The sequence below is a fragment of the Symphalangus syndactylus genome, chromosome 13, assembly GCF_028878055.3.
Source record: "Symphalangus syndactylus isolate Jambi chromosome 13, NHGRI_mSymSyn1-v2.1_pri, whole genome shotgun sequence".
Lineage (NCBI taxonomy): Eukaryota > Metazoa > Chordata > Mammalia > Primates > Hylobatidae > Symphalangus > Symphalangus syndactylus.
In genome coordinates, this window is record NC_072435.2 from 31124367 (window position 1) to 31145727 (window position 21361).

General features: G+C 49.9%; 1 protein-coding gene across 2 annotated transcripts in view; it reads right to left on the reverse strand.

The window, feature by feature from the left end:
• The window catches only part of SAE1 (SUMO1 activating enzyme subunit 1), an 88210-nt gene extending 67350 nt beyond the window's left edge, over positions 1-20860 (reverse strand). The window contains exons 1-2 of one of the 2 annotated variants that reach the window (XM_055237493.2): positions 20569-20860; positions 5371-5482 (exon numbers count right to left, since the gene is read on the reverse strand). In XM_055237493.2, coding sequence (XP_055093468.2) covers positions 5371-5482; positions 20569-20774 — 318 coding nt within the window. In that variant the 5' untranslated portion in view covers positions 20775-20860. The remainder of the gene's footprint in view (positions 1-5370; positions 5483-20568) is intronic. The other variant, XM_055237494.2, reaches the window with a different exon arrangement.
• Between the last annotated feature and the right edge of the window lie 501 nt (positions 20861-21361).

Genomic DNA, 21361 nt, shown 5'->3' on the forward strand with positions numbered 1-21361 from the left:
CAAAAATCAGACACAATTAAGAATGCTTGAAATGGACTTTTTAAAAATATAAATAGACTATGGCCAGGCACGGTGGCTCACGCTTGTAATCCCAGCACTTTGGGAGGCCGAGGCAGGCGGATCACCTGAGGTCCAGAGTTCAAAACCAGCCTGACCAACATGGTGAAACCCCATCTCTACTAAAAATACAAAATTAGCCAGACGTGGTGGCACACGCCTGTAATCCCAGCTACTCGGGAGGCTGAGGCAGGAGAATCGCTTGAACCTGGGAGGCAGACGCTGCAGTGAGCCCAGGTCATGCCACTGCACTCCAGCCTGGGCAACAGAGTGAGACTCTGTCTCAAAAAAAAAAAAAAAAGAACTCAGAGAGGTGGAGAGATGAGTGGGGACTGGAACAGAGGAATTATTTCACCCTTAAGGCTGAACATCAGCAGAGCAGAGCCACAAAGACAGGATAATATAATCCCCTAACAGCCACCAGTAAGATTACAGATTCCATACTGCTCTCAAAGTATTTCTTCACACATCAAACATCTAATTTAACCATTAATCTCTGCAAATAACCTCGCCACCTTCACCAAGACTAGGTACAACAGAAGTAATCTCCCCTCATCGCCTCCTACCAACCATCCACAGCACACTCTCTATCTTACTACCTTTTCCTCCAAGAAAATGAGCTGGCCCACTTCCCATTCCAGGCTAACCCTATATCCTTGACCCATTCCATCCTGCTTCTTCAGGGATCTCATTATGTGCTGAGAAGCTGCACCACACAATGGTTAACAGTAAGGCTCTGAAATAATTCAGGCTGGATTCAATCTTTGATTCAAATCCTGGCTCAACAACCGTGTGAACCTCAACAAGAATGTGGGAATCCCATATAAAACGAGGACATGGATAAAAACATACAGTTGAGGGCCGGGCGCGGTGGTTCACCCCTGTAATCCCAGCACTTTGGGAGGCCGAGGCAGGCAGATCACGAGGTCAGAAGATCGAGACCATCCTGGCTAACACGGTGAAACCCCATCTCTACTAAAAAATACAAAAAAATTAGCCAGGTATGGTGGTGGGCGCCTGTAGTCCCAGCTACTCGAGAGGCTGAGGCAGGAGAATGGTGTGAACCCGGGAGGTGGAGCTTGCAGTGAGCCAAGATCGTGCCACTGCACCCCAGCCTGGGCAACAGAGCGAGACTCCATCTCAAAAAAAAAAAAAAAATACAGTTGAGGCCGGGCACGGTGGCTCACGCCTGTAATCCCAGCAGCTTGGGAGGCTGAGGTGGATGGATCACTTGAGGTCAGAAGTTCGAGACCAGCCTCGCTAACATGGTGAAACCCCATCTCTACTAAAAATACAAAAATTAGCCGGGTGTGGTGGCACACACCTGTAATCCTAGCTACTTGGGAGGCTGAGGCAGGAGAATCACTTGAACCCAGGAGGCGGAGGTTGCAGTGAGCCAAGATCTCACCACTGCACTCCAGCCTGGGCGACAAGTGAGACTCTATCTCAAAAAAACAAACAACAAAAAAAACATACAATTGAGCCCAGAAAGTTCAAGACCAGCCTGAGCAACAATCATGAAACCCAGTCTCTACAAAAAATACGAAAAATTAGCCAGGTGTGGTGGCGTGCACTGTAGTCCCAGCTACTGGGAGGCTTAAGTGGGAGAATACCCTGAGCCCAGGAAGTTAAGGCTACAGTGAGCCATGATCGTGCCCACTGCATTCCGGCAAGGGTGACAGTGAGACTGTCTTAAAAAAAAAAAAAAAAAAAAAAAACCATACACATACAATTATCACTTCATCACTATCAGTCCACAGATCACATCTTCCTTGCTATGCTCTCCTCCCGTGCTACACATTCTAGTCTCAATCTGGGCCGTCTTAGGTGTGGCTGTCCCCAAGCTTCCATCTCAGAATTACTTATCTTTTCACTCTGTATAGCTCCATAAACCAACTCAATGCCTCTTTTAGTTTCTACCAAAATCTGCTGTTATTTTTCAAATCACTCTTTCTGGTACAGATTTCTTCCTGATCCACTCGAGTCTTCTCTACTGTACTGCCCACCAGCCATTTTCTCTCAGATATCCATAGACCCTACATGTCTGCCCGCTTCTGTGTGCTGTCTCTGGAGTCCACCAGCCACCCACCCAGTCACTCAAGCCAGAAGCCTGGTCTTCATATCCTTGCTATTTCCATGAGAGTGGTCCATAGTGAGGTGGCTGAGAACATGGGCTCTGGAGTCAGATGCCTGGGTCCCGGCCATACCACTAACTACTGGGGCCTTGGATGGGCCAGTACTTTTCTTCCTTTTACTCAGTTTTCCCATCTGTAAAACAGGGATGGTAATGGGTCCTTGATCTCAGATATGTTGTGAGGACTCAATGAGATAATACAACTGCAGCTTTGAGAACAGTGCCTAGCCCCTTCAGTGTCAGCTGCTCTGGTTATTCCTGGCTTTCCTTAAGCTCCCATACACAGACCTCCCAATTCTACCACCTAAATCTATTTCTCACATCTGTGTGCTTCCTGCCATCCCTATCAGCAAGGCCACTTTCACCTCTCACCTAAACTACTAAAAACTGCCTTCTAAGTGGTCTTCTGCCCTGTATTTTGTGCCAACCATAGTTTATACAGTAATTAGTGATCTACACATAAAGCCCAAAGCTAACTATGTCACCCTTCCTGTCATTTGAAAATCTTCAGTGAGTCTGCACCACCCAGAGGATTAAGTAAAAGCTTACAGTGGGGCTTCCTAGGAGCCCCTCCTGACTTGGACTTCACCAGCAATCTGTCCCTACCCACCACTTTTGGTCTCACACTCTAAAAACACCAAACTACTTTTAGCTTCCATTTCTACCACACTGTTGGGTGCCTTTGTGACACTGCTATGTCCCCTGCCTAAAACACAGGCCCTAATCTTGACAAACCCTCCTTGTTCTTTAAGACTTAGCTCAGATCAGGACTCCAAGAAATCTTTCATGTACCACAACCTGAGTCAGGTAGCCTGCTTTGGTTTCCGGAAAAAAAAAAAAAAACAAAAAACTTGAGAATGGGAACCACACCGTGAGCATCTTTCTATCACCAGCACCTAGCAGACTTCAGGGCACCCAGTAGGTGCTCTCAGATGCTTGTTGAATGTAAACTAAATAATACGCTCTAAGATGGTTGCAGTGGCTCACACCTGTGGTATCAGAATCACACTGTTCTATGATTGGCCTCCAATGTTGGATTCTTACAACCAGATGAAGTAATTATGTAATCCCAGCTACTACGGAAGCTGAGGCAGGAGAAGTGCTTGAACCCGGGAGGCAGAGGTTGCAGTGAGCTGAGGTTGTGTCACTGTACTCCAGCCTGGGCGACAGAGTAAGTCTCTGCCTCAAAATAAATAAATAAAATAAATAAAATGTCACTGAGGCACGGGAATGTAGAGAGAGAAGCACTTATTTTCACGTTGAAGATGAGCCTGGTCAGAGAAAACTACATTGGAGTTGAGCTCTACCATTATAATATTAATCAAACAGCATTATGTCAGCAGGGCATGGTAGCTCACACTTGTAATCACCGCACTTTGGGAGGCCAAGGCCAGCGGATCACCTGAGGTCAGAGTTCGAGACCAGCCTGGCCAATATGGTAAAACCCCATCTCTACTAAAAATACAAAACTTAGCCAGGCATGGCCGGGTGTGGTGGCTCACGTCTGTAATCCCAGCACTTTGGGAGGCCGAGGTGGGCAGATCACCTGAGGTCGGGAGTTCAAGACCAGCTTGACCAACATGGAGAAACCCCGTCTCTACTAAAAATGTTAAATTAGCCAGGCATGGTGTTGCATGCCTGTAATCCCAGCTACTCGGGAGATTGAGGCAGGAGAATTGCTTGAACCTGGGAGGCAGAGGTTGCAGTGAGCCAAGATCACGCCATTGCACTCCAGCCTGGGCAACAAGAGCTAAACTCCGTCTCAAAAACAAAACAAAACAAAACAAAACAAAACAAAACAAAACTTAGGCGTGGTGGCGCGTGCCTGTAATCCCAGCTACTTGAGAGGCTGAGGCAGGAGAATCACTTGAGCCTGGGAAGCGGTGGTTGCAGTATGCAGAGATTGCGCCATTACACTCCAGTCTGGGCATCACAGCAAGACTCATCTCGTAAAAACAAACAAACAAACAAACAGCATGTCAGATCATTATTCCTAATTACTGGATACTTGTTAGGTTCAAGCACTATACAAAGCAGTCTGCCCACATTCTCTCCGATCCAGTGTTGTTTTGTTTTTTTGTTTTTGTTTTTTGTTGAAACGGAGTCTCACTCTGTTGTCAAGGCTGGAGTGCAGTGGTGTGATCTCGGCTCACTGCAAGCTCCGCCTCCTAGGTTCACGCCATCCTCCTGCCTCAGCCTCCTGAGTAGCTGGGACCACAGGCGCCCACCACCACGCCCTGCTAATTTTTTGTGTCTTTAGTAGAGACAGGGTTTCACCATGCTAACCAGGATGGTCTCGATCTCCTGACTTCATGATCGGCCTGCCTCGGCCTCCCAAAGTGCTGGGATTACAGGCGTGAGCCACCATGCCCGGCCTGATCCAGTGTTTTTTAAAGTGATGTCTGTGGACCATCTAAATCATAATCTCCTGAAACATCTTTTATTATTTCTTTTTAAGGCAAAGTCTCGCTCTGTTGCCCAGGCTGGAGTGCAGTGGTGCCATCTCAGCTCATTGCAAACTCCACCTCCCAGATTCAATCGATTCTTGTGCCTCAGCCTCCCGAGTAGCTGGGATTACAGGTGCACACCATGCCTGGCTAATTTTTGTATATTTAGTAAAGACAGGGTTTCGCCATGTTGGCCAGGTAGTCTCAAACTCCTGACCTCAGATGATCCACCTGCCTCAGCCTTCCAAAGTGTTGGGATTACAGGCATGAGCCACTGCGTCCGGCCCTAAAACACCTTTTAAATGCACATACTCCTGAGCTCATCTCAGACCTAAATGAGAATCACTAAGGGTGAAAGCTAGGGCACCACAAAGCCTCCAGGCCACTCTACATTTTCAGTTAGTCACTCAGGTCATTTTTAGGCACAAATTGGAAAAACACTTCTCTATGCCTCCTCATAAGCAACCACCAAGGGAGATATTATTAACCCCATTTTACAGACAGGCAAGCTCAATGAGGGGATGTGAGTCTCTACTGCTCATCCAGATAGATGTGGTGGAGGTGGAATTCAAACCCAACAATAGCACCTTCAGTCTCCAGAGGCAATGGTTCATTAATGTTAGCCCTCCTTTCACAGCCCTTAAGGCACAAGTAGGAACTCACAAAATCTGCAGATCTTCATGCTGGAAAGGGGAGCCAGAGCAGGGGAGGAATGAGCTCACAACAGCGCACCTGTTCGTGATCCAGCATGGTCAGTCCTTTCACTCCTGCCAAGATGAGATTCTTGGCAATTTCAGCCCCAAGTCCTTTCAAGCCGACAAGAAGCACCCGAGAGGCCCGCAGCCTGTAAGGCAAACATTGTTAACCTGATGATACAGAACAGTGAGCTTGCAGAATCACAGAAGAACAAAAAATACACAAATCATTTTGGTTTGCCAGGCACGGTGGTTCATGCCTGTAATCCCAGCACTTTGGGAGGCTGAGACAGGTGGATCACCCGAGGTCAGGAGTTTGAGACCAGCCTGACCAACACGGTGAAACCCCGTCTCTACTAAAATACAAAAATTAGCCGGGCGTAGTGGCAGGCGCCTGTAATCTCAGCTACTTGGGAGGCTGAGGCAGGAGAATCACTTGAAATCATGAAGCGGAGGTTGCAGTGAGCCAAGATCATGCCACTGCACTCCAACTTGTGCAACAAGAGTGAGACTGTCTCAAAAAAAAAATCATTTTGGTTCTAACTGCATTGAGGCATCACACCTCGAATCTAGGAAATAGACAGGCTCCAATCCATACCGCACGAAACAATTGATTCAACAAATATTTATTGAGTACCTACTATGCCAGGCATCCTTCTATGGTGTGGAAATAAGGCAGTGAATCAGACAGACACAGTCCCTGCCCTCATGAAAAAGTAGGAGACAGATAAACAAATAGATATATAATATGTGAAAAAGTGATGAAAATCAAGTGTGACAAGAATCAAGAATGATGGAGAACACTATTTGAGACAGAAATCATACAAGCCTTTCTGAGGAGATGCCATATGAGCAAAAATCAAAATGAAATAAAGGACAAACACACAGATATTTGGGAGCAGAACATTCCAAATAGAGAAAACAGCAAATGCAAAAGCTCTGAAGCAGAAGTGCTTGGCATGTTCTAGGGATAGGAATGACAGAGAGGCTGAAAAGTTGGAACGAGGGGCCACATCATGAAGGCTCTTGCATGCAATGGAAGGATTCTGGATTTTCTTCTAAGCATGATGGAAAGCCATGGGGGTAGGAAGATGTCACAGTTAAGGTGAGGGAGGATGATGGTGGCTCAAACTAGCATGACAGCAGAAGAGGTGCTGAGAAGAGCCACTAGTTAAGTATAACACACAAGCAAAACACATGGTGGCACGAAAAGAGCATGTAAACAGGAATTGCTTTTACCTTTTTTTTTTTTTTTAAAGACAGAGTCTCGCTCTGTTGCCCAGGCTGGAGGGCAATGGCGTGATCTCAGCTTACTGCAACCTCCGCTTCCCAGGTTCAAGCAATTCTCCTGCCTCAGCCTCCCGAGTAGCTGGGATTACAGGTGCCTACTGTCACACCTGGCTAATTTTTGTATTTTTGGTACAGACGGGGTTTCACCATGTTATTTAAGGCTGGTCTTGAATTCCTGACCTCAAGTGATCCACCCGCCTCGGCCTCCCAAAGTGCTGGGATTACAGGCATGAGCCACCGCATCCAGCCTTGTTTTTAGCTTTTTAAATCTGTAAAGTGACAGAAGATGAGGCTGAAAAAAGGCAATCAGGCTACTCGGGAGGCTGAGGCAGGAGAATGGCGTGAACCCCGGGGGGCGGAGCCTGCAGTGAGCCGAGATCTCGCCACTGCACTCCAGCCTGGGCGACAGCAAGACTCCATCTCAAAAAAAAAAAAAAAAAAAAAAAAAAAAAAGGCAATCAGAGGTCAGGCCATCCCAAGACTTCTCTGAGGTCAGTAGGAAGCAGAATAGGTCTACTGTATCTTATCTGAAATCTCTTCAACCAGAAGTATTTCAGAATCACAATTTTTTCAGATTTCAAAAAGGAAATACAGACTTTACATCATGTATTATGAAACAACTCATCAAGATCTTGGGCTGCATCATGTAACCAAACTCATTAATAATTCTGCAGCAAATGTATTACTCATACTGAAAAGGATTTAGTAATAACTAAGAATAATTTTCACACAATTCAAGTTCTGCTGGCCAGTAAGTTTGCTATTAAAAAATAAAATTTAATCACAACATTCCACCCTCGCAAAATGCACCATTTCTTCCTCTCAATGCCTAGCTAAGCCTTTCCCCTTCAAAACCCAACTCCAATGCCATTTCCTCAAAAAAGCCTTTTTTATCATGGCTGAGTCAACACCAACAAGCACTCCCCTTCCCCGAACTCTTCCAGCAACAGCTACATATAAAAAGTCCCTGACAATAAATCTGCTCTCCACGACCTACATTCCTACATAGCTCTACAGACTGCTCTGCAGTTGTTTAAAATTCATTATTCAGCTGGGCCCGGTGACTCATGCCTGTAATCTCAACACTTTGGGAGGCTGAGATGGGTGAAGCACCTGAGGTAGGAGTTCGAGACCAGCCTGTCCAACATGGTGAAACACCCTCTCTATTAAAAATACAAAAAAAATTATGGCCAGGCGTGGTGGCTCACACCTGTAATCCCAGCACTTTGGGAGGCCAGGGTGGGCAAATCACTTGAGTCCAGGGGTTCGAGACCAGCCTGGCTAACATGGCAAAACCACTTCTCTACAGAAAATACAAAAATTAGCCAGGCGTAGTGGCAGGCGCTTGTAATCCCAGTTACTCGGGACAGTGAGGCAGGAGAATCACTCGAACCTGGGAGGAGGAGGTTGCAGTAAGCGGAGATCATGCCAGTCTGGGCGACACAGTGAGACTCTATTTAAAAAAAAAAAAAAATTAGCTGGGTGTGTTGGTGGCGGGCACCAGTAATCCTAGCTATTTGGGAGGCTGAGGCAGGAAAATCGCTTGAACCCAGGAGGCAGAGGTTTCAGTGAGCCAAGACTGTGCCACTGCACTCCATCCCGGGTGACAGACTCCATCTCAAAAAAATAAAATAAAATAAAATTCATTACTCAACTGCCATCAACACCAAATATCATGTTTACCTTTTGTTTTGTTTTATTGAAACAGGGTCTCATTCTGTGAACCCAGACTGAAGAGCAGTGGTAAGATCAGGGCTCACTGCAGCCTCAACCTCCCAGGATCAAGTGATCCTGCCACCTCGGCCTACTGAGTCCTGGGACTACAGGTGCACACTACTGCACCTGGCTAATTTATGGGTTTTTTTTTTTTGTAGACACAGGGTCTCACTATGTTGCCCAGGCTGATCTCCAACTCCTGGGCTCAAGCAATCTTCCTGCCTCTCTGCCTCCCGCAAAGTGCTGGGTTTACAAATCCCATCACTTTGGGAGGCCAAGGTGGGTAGATCACCTGAGGTCAGGAGTTCGAGACCAGCCTGGCCAACATGGTGAAACCCCATCTCTACTAAAATTACAAAAATTAGCTGGGCGTGGGCTGGGCACGGTGGCTCACACCTGTAATCCCAGCACTTTGGGAGGCAGAGACAGGCAGATCACGAGGTCAGGAGACCGAGGCCATCCTGGCTAACAAGGTGAAACCCTGTCACTACTAAAAATACAAAAAATTAGCTGGGCATGGTGGCGGGCGCCTAGTCCCAGCTACTCGGGAGGCTGAGGCAGGAAAATGGCATGAACCCGGGAGGTGGAGCTTGCAGTGAGCCAAGATGGCGCCACTGCATTCCATCCTGGGCAAAACAAGGCTCTGTCTCAAAAAAAAAAAAAAAAAAATTAGCCGGGTGTGAGCCGAGACCGCACCATTGCACTTCAGCCTGGGCGAAAGAGCGAGACTCCGTCTCAAAAAAAAAAAAAAAAAAAGAAAGAAATACCCAAGTGGGCACAAAAATGATACACATTCGGCTGGGCGCGGTACCTCACGCCTATAATCCCAACACTTTGGGAGGCCAAGGCGGGCAGATCACGAGGTCAGGAGATTGAGACCATCCTGGCTAACACAGTAAAACCCCGTTTCTACTAAAAATACAAAGAAAAAAAAAATTAGCCGGGAATGGTGGCGGGCACCTGTAGTCCCAGCTACTCGGCAGGCTGAGGCAGGAGAATGGCGTGAACCCGGGAGGCGTAGCTTGCAGTGAGCCAAGATCGTGCCACTGCACTCCAGCCTGGGTGACAAGAGTGAGACTCCGTCTGAAAAAAAAAAAAATGCTGATACACATTCACAGCAGCATTGTCCATCTACTTCTCTCAACTTCCACAAACACCACTCTAGTCTGAGCCACCATCGTTTCTCTCCGACAAAACTACAGCAGGCTGGACACAGTGGATCACACCTGTAATCCCAGCACTTTAGGAGGGCAAGGCATGAGGATCACTTGAGCCCATGAGTTCGAAACTAGCCTGGGCAACAAAGTAAGACTCCATCTGTACAAAAAAAAAAAAATTAGCTGGGTGTGCCAGGCGTGGCAACTCACGCCTGTAATCCCAGCACTTTGGGAGGCCAAGGCGGGAGGACCACGAGGTCAGGAGATGGAGACCATCCTGGCTAACATGGTGAAACCCCGTCTCTACTAAAAATACACAAAATTAGGGGAGGTGGTCGGATCACTTGAGGTCAGGAGTTCGAGACCAGCCTGGCCAATATGGTGAAACCCCGCCTCTACTAAAAATACAAAAATTAGCCAGGCGTGGTGGCACGTGCCTGTAGTCCCAGCTACTCGGGAGGCTGATCCTAGAGAACATCATCATTGCTCCCATCCTTGCTCCCACCTTAGGACCTTGGCATTAGGGCTTCCCGCTGCTTCTTCCCTCAACTTCTTGAGGGACACATTCTTTAGGTCTCAGCTCGACTGTCACCTCCTTAGAGAAGTCCATACTGGCCACCTAATTTAAAATAGATCCACATCCTCTTCTATCTTGAATTATGCTATTTGTTTTTGTTTTGATTAAGATGGGGCCTATGTTGCCCACTGTTTTGATTGAAATAGGGCCTCACTATGTTGCCCAAGCTAGTCTCAATCGCCTGGCTCAAGTGATCCTCCAACCTCAGCCTCCCCAGTAGCTGGGATCACAGGCACACACCACTGCGCTAAGCTACACTACTAGTTTATATGTTTACTGCCCCTCCTCCGTTAGAATGTAAACTCCAGAAACCACTGTATCCCTAGAACCAATAACTTCCTTGGCATTTAGGACATACTGTTACTCAAATGGCTGTGAATTAATAGACACACCAAAACAAACCCGTGTCCATCAGCAGAATTATAGAAATTTGGTACATAATAAAATAATAATGGCCAACATTTATCTAACACTTACTATGTGCCAAGCACTGTTCTACTAAGCTCTTTGTATGTATTATGTCATTTAATTCCCATGACAATCTAATGGGCTGGCACTTTGTTACCCCTCTTTTGCAGCTGAGAAAACAGGCACAAAGAAAGTAACTTCTGGCCAGGTGCGGTGGCTCATGCCTGTAATCCCAGCAATTAAGGAGGCCGAGGTGGGTAGATCACCTGAGGTCAGGAGTTTAAGACCAGCCTGGCCAACATGGCGAAACCCGGTCTCTACTAAAAATACAAACAGCTGGGCGTGGTAGCAGGTGCCTATAATCCCAGCTACTTAGGAGGCTGAGGCAGGAGAATTGCCTGAACCCGGGAGGCAGAGGTTGCAGTGAGTCGAGATCATGCCATTGCACTCTAGCCTGGGCAACAAGAGGGAAATTCCGTCTCAAAAAAATAAAATGCCCTCCCTCCCTCCCTCCCTCCCTTCCTTTCTTTCTTTCTTTTTTCCCTCTCTCTGGGGCCCACGCTGCAATCTACTCGGCTCGCTGCTCCCCGCGCCGCGGACTGCCTGGGACTGCCGTCGCGCTCCTTTCGCTGCAGGCACGCGTTCGCCATGTTGGCCACGCTGGTCGCCAGCTCCTACCGCCGAGTACTCTGCCCGCCTCCGCCTCCCGAGGTGCTGGGACTGCAGACGGAGTCTCGCTCACCCGGTATTCGGTGTTGCCCGGGCTGGAGTGCGGTGGCGTGGTCTGGCCTCGCGGCAGCCTCCGCCTCCCAGCCGCCTGCCTTGGCCTACCAGGCTGCTGGGATTGCAGCCCCTGCCCGGCTGCCGCCCGGTCTGGGAAGTAGGGAGCGTCTCTGCCTGGCCACCCATCGTCTGGGAAGTGAGGAGCGCCTCTGCCCGGCCACCCATCGTCTGGAAGTGAGGAGCGCCTCTGCCCGGCCGCCCCGTCTGGGAAGTGGGGAGCGCCTCTGCCCGGCCACCCATTGTCTGGGAAGTGAGGAGCGCCTCTGCCCGGCCGCCCCGTCTGGGAAGTGAGGAGCGCCTCTGCCTGGCCGCCCCGTCTGGGAGGTGAGGAGCGCCTCTGCCCGGCCACCCATCGTCTGGGAAGTGAGGAGCGCCTCTGCCCGGCAGCCCCGTCTGGAAATGAGGAGCGCCTCTGCCTGGCCACCCATCGTCTGGGAGGTGAGGAGCGCCTCTGCCCGGCCACCCATCGTCTGGGAAGTGAGGAGCGCCTCTGCCTGGCCGCCCCATCTGGGAAGTGAGGAGCGCCTCTGCGCGGCCGCCCCGTCTGGGAGGTGAGGAGCACCTCTGCCTGGCCACCCATCGTCTGGGAAGTGAGGAGCGCCTCTGCCCGGCAGCCCCGTCTGGAAATGAGGAGCGCCTCTGCCCGGCCACCCATCGTCTGGGAGGTGAGGAGCGCCTCTGCCCGGCAGCCCCGTCTGGAAATGAGGAGCGCCTCTGCCCGGCCACCCATCGTCTGGGAAGTGAGGAGCGCCTCTGCCCGGCCACCCATCGTCTGGGAAGTGAGGAGCGCCTCTGCCCGGCCGCCCCGTCTGGGAAGTGAGGAGCGCCTCTGCCCGGCCGCCCCGACTGGGAGGTGAGGAGCGCCTCTGCCCGGCCACCCACCGTCTGGGAAGTGAGGAGCGCCTCTGCCCGGCCACCCATCGTCTGGGAAGTGAGGAGCGCCTCTGCCCGGCCGCCCCGTCCGGGAAGAAGTGAGGAGCGCCTCTGCCCGGCCGCCCCATCCGGGAAGGAGTGAGGAGCGCCTCTGCCCGGCCACCTATCGTCTGGGAGGTGAGGAGCACCTCTGCCCGGCCGCCCCATCTGGGAGGAAGTGAGGAGCGCCTCTGCCCGGCCGCCTCGCCTGGGAAGAAGTGAGGAGCGCCTCTGCCCGGCCGCCCCGTCTGGGAAGAAGTGAGGAGCGCCTCTGCCCGGCCACCCCGTCCGGGAAGAAGTGAGGAGCGCCTCTGCCTGGCCTCCCCGTCCGGGAAGAAGTGAGGAGCACCTCTGCCCGGCCACCCATCGTCTGGGAAGTGAGGAGCGCCTCTGCCCGGCCACCCATCGTCTGGGAAGTGAGGAGCGCCTCTGCCCGGCCACCCATCGTCTGGGAAGTGAGGAGCGCCTCTGCCCGGCCGCCCCGTCTGGGAAGTGGGGAGCGCCTCTGCCCGGCCGCCCCGTCTGGGAAGTGAGGAGTACCTCTGCCCAGCCACCCATCGTCTGGGAAGTGAGGAGCGCCTCTGCCCGGCCACCTATCGTCTGGGAAGAAGTGAGGAGCGTCTCTGCCCGGCCGCTCCGTCTGGGAGGTCTACCACGGAGGCCAGAAGCAATGTGGGGGCTGGACGTGGTGGCTCACGCCTGTGGGCCCGGCACTCTGGGGGGCGAGGCGGGTTGATCACTTCGGGCTAGGAGTTCGGGACCAGTCTGGCCAACTTGGCGAAACATGAAAAATACAACAGACAAACCAACCAACCAACTCAGTGACAACAAAACAGGTCTACCCTGGAGTCATACTCTAATTTTTTCTATTTTCCTCCCTTTCTGATCCTTTATCCCACTTTCTTTTTCTTCCTCTTCCTTCTCCCTCTTCTTTGTCAAATAGAGGATTGAGTTATTATCACTGATCCATATAAAGTCCCTCTCTCATTTATTTTAACTCCCACCCCCCATTTCTATTCCCCGACTTCCCATGTGCAACCTTCCTAATATGTTTGATGCGCATCTTTTTGTTTGTATGTATTTTTTAGAAAATGTTTATTGTTTTTGTGTGCAAAAAAAAAATTAATAAAAAAAAAAAATAAAAAAATAAAATGCACACACATAGGCCGGGTGTAGTGGCTCAAGCCTGTAATCCCAGCACTTTGGGAGGCCAAGGTGGGTGAATCACTTGAGGTGAGGAGTTTGAGACCAGCCTGGCCAACATGGTAAAACCCCGTCTCTACTAAAAATATAAAAATTAGCCAGGTGTGGTGGCACGCGCCTGTAATCCTAGCTACTCCAGAGGCTAAGGCAGGAGAATCGCTTGAACTCAGGAGGCGGAGGTTGCAGTGAGCCAAGATTGCGCCACTGCACTCCAGCCTGGGCAACAGAGTGAGACTCCATCACAAAAAAAAAAAAAAAAAAAAAAAAACCACACACACGCACACAAAATTAGTTGAGTGTTAGGGCATATGCCACACACACACACAAAATTAGCTGAGTGATATGGCATATGCCTGTCGTCCCAGCTACATGGGGGCTGAGGCGGGAGAATCCCTTGAACCCAGGTGGTGGAGGTTGCAGTGAGCTGAAGATCACGTCACTGCGTCACTGCACTCCAGCCTGGGTGACAGTGAGAAAAAAAAATTTTGGGCTGGGTGCGGTGGCTCACGCTTGTAATCCCAGCACTTTGGGAGGCCGAGGTGGGAGGATCACGAGGTCAGGAGATCGGGACCACGGTGAAACCCCGTCTCTACTAAAAATATAAAAAAAAAAATTAGCCAGGCATGGTGGCAGGTGCCTGTAGTCCCAGCCACTCAGAGAGGCTGAGGCAGGAGAATGGCGTGAACCCGGGAGGTGGAGCTTGCAGTGAGCCGAGATCACACCACTGCACTCCAGCCTGGGTGACAGCGCAAGACTCTGTCTCAAAAAAAAAAATTTTAGTTGTAATTGTCAACTATCAATAAAAACTCCAGAAACTTGGCCTCAATTTAAGCAACCAAATCTGCTCTAGGAAGCTGCTTCTTTATTTTATTTATTTATTTTTGAGACAGAGTTTCCCTCTTGTCACCCAGGCTGGAGTGCGATGGTGTGACCTCAGCTCACTAAAACCTCTGCCTCCTGGGTTCAAATGATTCTCCTGCCTCGGCCTCCCAAGTAGTTGGGATTACAGGCACCCACCACCACACCTGGCTAATTTTTTTTGTATTTTTAGTAGAGATGGTCACCATGTTGGCCAGGCTAGTCTTGAACTCCTGACCTCAGGTGATCCACCCACCTCGGCCTCTCAAAGTCCTGGGATTACAGGCTGAGTCACTGCGACGGCCTTTACTCTCTTTTAATCCACAACAGTCCCTTCACTTGTTTTTCCCATGAAACTGACTTTTGGAAGAGAAGTAGGATAACTGTCTTATAAAATGCCCCAAAATTTGTACATTTTATCAGACTGCCCATTTCCAGGGCTTCTGTTTCACAAAAGAACTCCAGTCTCCAGAGTTCTCCTATCCCACCTAGAGCCCCCTTCCTCATCTGAACAGAGAAGGAAATCACTGCCCTTCCTACTCCAGAGAGCTGCTATAAGACTCAGGTGAAGGCCAGGGGCTGTGGCTCATGCCTGTAATCCCAGCACTTTGGGAGGCCAAGGCGGGCAGATCACCTGAGGTCAGGAGTTCACAGCCTGACCAACATGGAGGAATCCCGTCTCTACTAAAATACAAAATTAGCCAGGCATGGTGGCACACGCCTGTAATCCCAGCTACTTGGGAGGCTGAACCAGAAGAATTGCTTGAACCCGGGAGGCAGGGGTTGCGGTGAGCTGAGATCGCGCCATTGCACTCCAGGTAACGAGAGCGAAACTCCGTCTCAAAAAAAAAAAAAAAAAGACTCGGGTGAAAATGAAATCCCACTGCTAGGTATATACCCAAATGAAAATAAATCAGGCCAGGTGTGGTGGCTCACACCTGTAATCCCAACACTTTGGGAGGCCAAGGAGGGTCGATCACCTGAGGCCAGGAGTTTGAGACCAGCCTGGCCAACATAACAACTCTGTCTCTGCTAAAAATACAAAAATTAGCCGAGCGTGGCGGCAGGTGCCTGTAATCCCAGCTACTCAGGAGGCTGAGGCAGGAGAATCGCTTGAACCTGGGAGGTGGAGGTTGTACTGGGCTGAGATCGTGCCACTGCCCTCTAGCCTGGGCAACAGAGTGAGGCTCGGTCTCAAAAAAAAAAAAAAAAAAAAAGATATCTGCACTCCCATGTTTATTGCAGCACTCTTCACAATAGCCAAGATTTGAAAGCAACCCAGGTGTCTATCAACAGACAAATGGATAAAGAAATTGTGGTACACGAGGTCAGGAGATCGAGACCATCCTGGCTAACAAGGTGAAACCCCGTCTCTACTAAAAATACAGAAATTAGCCAGGCGTGGTGGCGGGCGCCTGTAGTCCCAGCTACTCAGGAGGCTGAGGCAGGAGAATGGTGTGAACCCAGGAGGCGGAGCTTGCACTGAGCCAAGACTGCAACACTGCACTCCAGCCTAGGCGACACAGCAAGACTCCATCTCAAAAAAAAAAAAAAAAAAAGAAATCGTGGTACAAAGTCTGGGCATGGCGGTTCACGCCTCTAATCCCAGCACTTTGCAGGGAGGCAGGAGGATTATTTGAGCCCAGGAGTTGCAGACTAGCCTGGTGAAACCCCACCTGTACTAAAATATTAGCTGGGCTTGTGGCATGTGCTATAGTCACAACTACTGGGAGGCTGACGTGGGAGGATCACCTGAGCCCAAGAAGTCAAGGCTGAAGTGAGCTGTGATCACACCACTGCACTCTAGTCTGGGCGACAGAGAGACCCTGTCTACAAAAAAAAAAAGGAATGAGATCCGTCATTTACAACAACAGGGAGGGAACTGGAGGTTATTATGTTAAGTGGAATAATCAGGCACAGACAGACAAACTTTGCATGCTGTCACTTATTTGTGGGAACTAAAAAAATTAAAACAATTGAACTCATGCAGATAGTAGACTGAGGGTTACCAGAGGCTAGGAAGGGTAGTGGGGGGTGGAGGGGAAGGAGGGATGACTAATGGGTACAAAAATATAATTAAATACAATGAATAAGATCTAGTATTTGATAGCATAACAGGGTGACTACAGTCAACAATAATTTGTTGTACATTTCAAAGCAACTAAAAGAATATAATTGGATTGTTTGTAACACAAAGGCTAAGTGCTTAAGGTGGTGGATACCCCATTTACCCTGATGTGATTATTACCCATTGTATGCCTGTATCAAAGTATCTCACATACCCCCAAAATGTATACACCTACTATGTGCTCATACAAAAAAAATTTTTAATTTCTAAAAACCTCTGCTGAAAATGGACAAAAAATACTTTAATAAACTCTCTAAGACTGTCTAAAGATAGAGTACAAATTACAAATAACCTCTTCCCTCCCTCCTGCAACCCCCAGCCAATCCTTTTCATGTTCTCCACCAAATTCGGTACAGTTCTACTCCCTCAGAATAATTCCTACCTCCCACAAATTCCATGCCCTGACCTTGACTTGTTCCTTAGGTCATCTCCCACTCAGAGGCCCCCATCCATTCTTCACTGCTTCTCAGAAAAATATCCCTCTGAAAGTTCCCTAACTACATTCCAGTTTAAACCTCACCAACTTTGCCCCACTCAAACAAAACTATCTGCTGCCACAAACCCCTTCGATTAACCCTTCCAGTACCTTAGAATCCCCTCCCCAACCCTTTAGGACCTCAGAACACACCAAGCTTCCTCAAAGTTTCCTCCAACTCACATAAATCCTCTTTCCACTCCATCCAGAAAATAGCAGTCCCTAAAATCAATGCAGCCCACCTATGTCCAGAGGCACATTCTCATCACTTAATTCCCAATCTATTCCAGGTGCCTTCAACCCTCCCACCAATGTTAATGCCTCATGATGACATCCCCCCACCCCATCAAAGAAGACCCCACAGATCTGAAATGAGCCTGAGGTAATTCCCATGACACCACTGCACCCTCTAAAACCTTCTGAAAGCTCCCACCCCCTCAAACTAAATTCTCCTGACGTGTCTGCCTCCCCAACCCCTCCATTAATTCTATACTCTGTACTCACACAATATCCACCATCACCCAAATTTTACCTCTGAACTCAACCCCTCACATATTTCTACTTAGTTGTATAAAAAAACAAATCTGAGGCTGGGCGTGGCAGCTAACGCCTGTAATCCCAGCACTTTGGGAGGCCGAGGCAGGTGGATCACGAGGTCAGGGGTTCGACACCAGCCTGACCAACATTGTGAAACCCCGTCTCTACTAAAAATACAAAAATTAGCTGAGCATGGTGGCGGGCGCCTGTAATCCCAGCTACTCAGGAGGCTGAGGCAGGAGAATTGCTTGAAACTGGGAGGTGGAGGTTGCAGCGAGCTGAGACCCTGCCACTGCACTCCAGCCTGGGCGACAGAGCGAGACTCCATCTCAAAAAAAACAAACAAATAAAAAAAACAAATCTGAAACCTAAAAGAGAACTGACTCTTCCCTGACCCCACCAAACCTACAGCTCTCCATATCTTTCAAAATGGCAATTCCATCGTTCCAGGTAGGTGCTCAAGCCAAAAACAGTGGTGTCATCCTGGACTTCTGCCCCAAATTCTGTTCCCTCTTCTACCTTCAAAATATATCCAGAATATATATATTTGACCCCTTCTCTTGAGTTTCAAGCCACCAATATTTTTATCTCAACTGGATTACTGCAACAGTCCAGCCAGAATCTTTACTTCGATTTCTGCCCACTTTAACCTATTCTGGAGCAATCATTTTAAAACACAAACCAGGCCAGGCGCAGTGGCTCACTCCTGTAATCCCAGCACTTTGGGAGGCCAAGGCAGGCGGATCACAAGGTCAGGAGATCGAGACTATCCTGTCTAACATGGTGAAACCCCGTCTCTACTAAAAATACTCAAGATTAGCCGGGTGTAGTGGCACACGCCGATAGTCCCAGCTACTCAGGAAGCTGAGGCAGGAGAATCGCTTGAACCTGGGAGGCGGATTCACTGCAACGGCAGTGAGCCGAGATCGTGCCATTGCACTCCAGCCTGGGCGGCAGAGCGAGACTCCGTCTCAAAAAAAAAAAAAAACAAAAAAAACAGATCATGTTACTCCCACACTCAAAACACTCCAACAGGTTTTCCCACACACTTAGAATAAAAGCTACTCCTCAACTCATTTGGTTCCTGCCACCTTATTTCTCTAATTTGACAATCATGCCTGGGCCTCTGGAAATTTGCACTTGCTGTTCTCTTAGCTAGGAAAGTTCTCCCAAATGACCACAGGGCTCTTTCCCTTCATATAAGTCTGAGACTCAATATTACCTCTTCAGAGCCCTTCCCTGGCCAACCTATCAAAACAACCAACCCACTTCACCATCCTTTAATAACTGACACATATACACACGCTTGTGGATTTTTTTTTTTTGAGACAGGGCCTCACTCTGTCACCCAGGCTGGGGTGTAGTGGCGTGATCACGGCTCACTGCACCCTCCGCCTCGTGGGGAGGCTCAGGTGATGCTCCCACCTCAGCCTCCCGACTGGCTGGGACTATAAACTCACGCCACCATGCCTGGCTAATTTGTGTATTTTTGTAGAGACTGGGTTTGGCAACGTTACCCAGGCTAGTCTCAAACTCCTGGGCTCAAGAGATCCCCTCCCCGCAACTCAGCTTCCCAAAGTGCTGGGATTACAGGTGTGAGCCACTGCGTCCGAGCTAAGTAAAAATATTGATCAGTGAGGCCAGGCATGGTAGCTCATGCCTGTAATCCCAGCATTTTAGGAGTCTCAGTTGGGGGGAGGAGATCTCTTGAGGCTGAGGATCGCTTGAGCTTGGGCGTTCAAGACCAGTCTGGGCAACATGGTAAAACCCCATCCTACAAAAAAAAAAAATACAAAAATTAGTCCGATGATGTGGTGGGGCACGCCTGTAGTCCCAGCTACTTGGGAGGCTGAAGAGGGAATATCCCTTGAGCCTTGGAGGTTGAGGCTACAGTGAGCTGTGATCCCACCACTGCACTCCAGCCTGGGCAACAGAGAGGAAAAAAAAAAATAAGCTGGGCACAGTGGCTCACGTCAGTAATCCAACCACTTTGGGAGGCTGCGGCGGGCAGATCACTTGAGGTCCGGAGTTCGAGACCAGCCTGGCCAACGTGGTGAAAACCCGTGTCTACTAAAAATACAAAAATTAGCCGGGCATGGTGGCGCGAGCCTGTAATCCCAGCTACTCAGAAGACTGAGGTGAGAGGAAGTCTTGAACCCGGGAGGCCAGAGGCTGCAGTGAGCCGAGATCACCCAGCTGCACAAAACAAAAGACGTCCTGGCGCGGTGGCTCATTTCTGTAATCCCAGCACTTCGGGAGGCCGAGGCGGGTGGATCACTTGAGGTCAGGAGATCGAGACCAGTCTCGTCAACATGGCGAAACCCCGTGTCTACTAAAAATACAAAAATTAGCCGGGAGTGCTGGCGGGCCCCTATAATCCCAGCTACTCGGGAGGCTGAGTTAGGAGAATCGCTTGAATCCGGGAGGCAGAGGTTGCAGTGAGCCGAGATCGCGCCACTGCCCTCCAGCCTGGGCGACAGAGAGAGACTGTCTCAAAAAAAAAAAAAAAAAAAAAAAAAAAAAATCCCTAAGCTACTCCACAATGCCCAAACTCCGTCTCCTGTCCTATCAAGACACAGCCCCATACCAGACACAAGCAACCTTTTCGGGAGCCTACTGCCGTCCGCCTCCAGACTCTCCGAGCCTCTCAAGATTCCCATTTGAGATAACTTGCTCCAAAACTCCTCAAAACCCGCATTCTTTCAGACTGGCCCGCCCCTGAGCTCCCACAAGAATATAAGCTCCCGTCTGTCCGGCTGGCCAGTCGAGTCTCCCCCGTGTCCAGCACGGAACCAGGTCCCACACCCTCGAATGAATGAACTACGTCCCTCACCTCACCCTTTCCACGTATCCCCAGCCCCTCTTATCCCCTAACCGCGATCAAACCCCACAATCACCGCTTTCGGGCCTCGGATTTCCTGAGTTTAAACTCTCCCGCTCTCTCAGGACTCCCCCCAACGCCCCCTTCAGAGCTCCCATCTTTCGGAACGGCCCTCCCAACCACTTCCCAGACCTTCCAGAAACATCCCCAATCAACTCCTCCAGTCCCATCAAGAGCGAGATGATCCCAGAGCACAGAATTCCCGCCTCCTCCCTTCAAATCACACCTTCCAGCTACTTCCGGGCCGCAAACGCCTCAGAATAGACGCCCCCTCCAGACCCTCGCGGCCTCAAGCCCCGCCGGCCCTGACCGTTTCTGGGCCTCCAGTCCCCACAGGCGGATCTGCCGGTCATACTGTGCCGCCTCCTCCTCGCTGATGCCGCCGCCAGCCTCCTCCTTCTCCACCATGGCGCCGGCTCTTCCTGCCTCAGCTCCGGTCCTGCTGACGCCAACAGCCCGCTGGACCCGCGCGCCACCAACCGCCACCGGCAGCACGCCCGGGGTGCTTCTGCGCATGCGCAGACCCTCCCACGCCTGCGTAGTACCTCGTCCGCGCGAGCCTGGGACCAAAAGTACCTCACGAGACTCAAAGGCGGTCCGGCGACTGCATGTCACGTGACGGAGGGTCCAACCAATCCTAGCCCCAAAAATGGCGCGGCTTAAGGCCCCGAAGGCGTTGCCCACGTGGTCACTTATGTGGCACTCAAATTCTGCAAATATGTGAGTAGTGCATACTGAGATCCCAGCAATAGGAATGTTGTAAAATACGGTATTGAGTAAAATTGACAAAGCCCTGTCCTCATGGAGTTTACGATCCAGTGAGAAAAGCCCGAACAGAAATAAACCCAGCGATGATAAATGCTTTGGAGAAAAATAAAGCAGGACATGCGGCTACAGAGTAACAGGGGTGGTCAGGGAAGGCTTATCAGAGGTGACATTGAACTGTCAATCTTTTATTTTTTCATAGAGATGGGGTCCCGCTGTTGCCTAGGCTGGTCTCCAACTCCTGGCCTCAAGCCATCCTCCCGCCTCTGCCTCCCAAAGTGCTGGAATTACAGGCATGAGCCACTGTGCCCAGCCTTTCATGTCCCTACTAGGTGTTG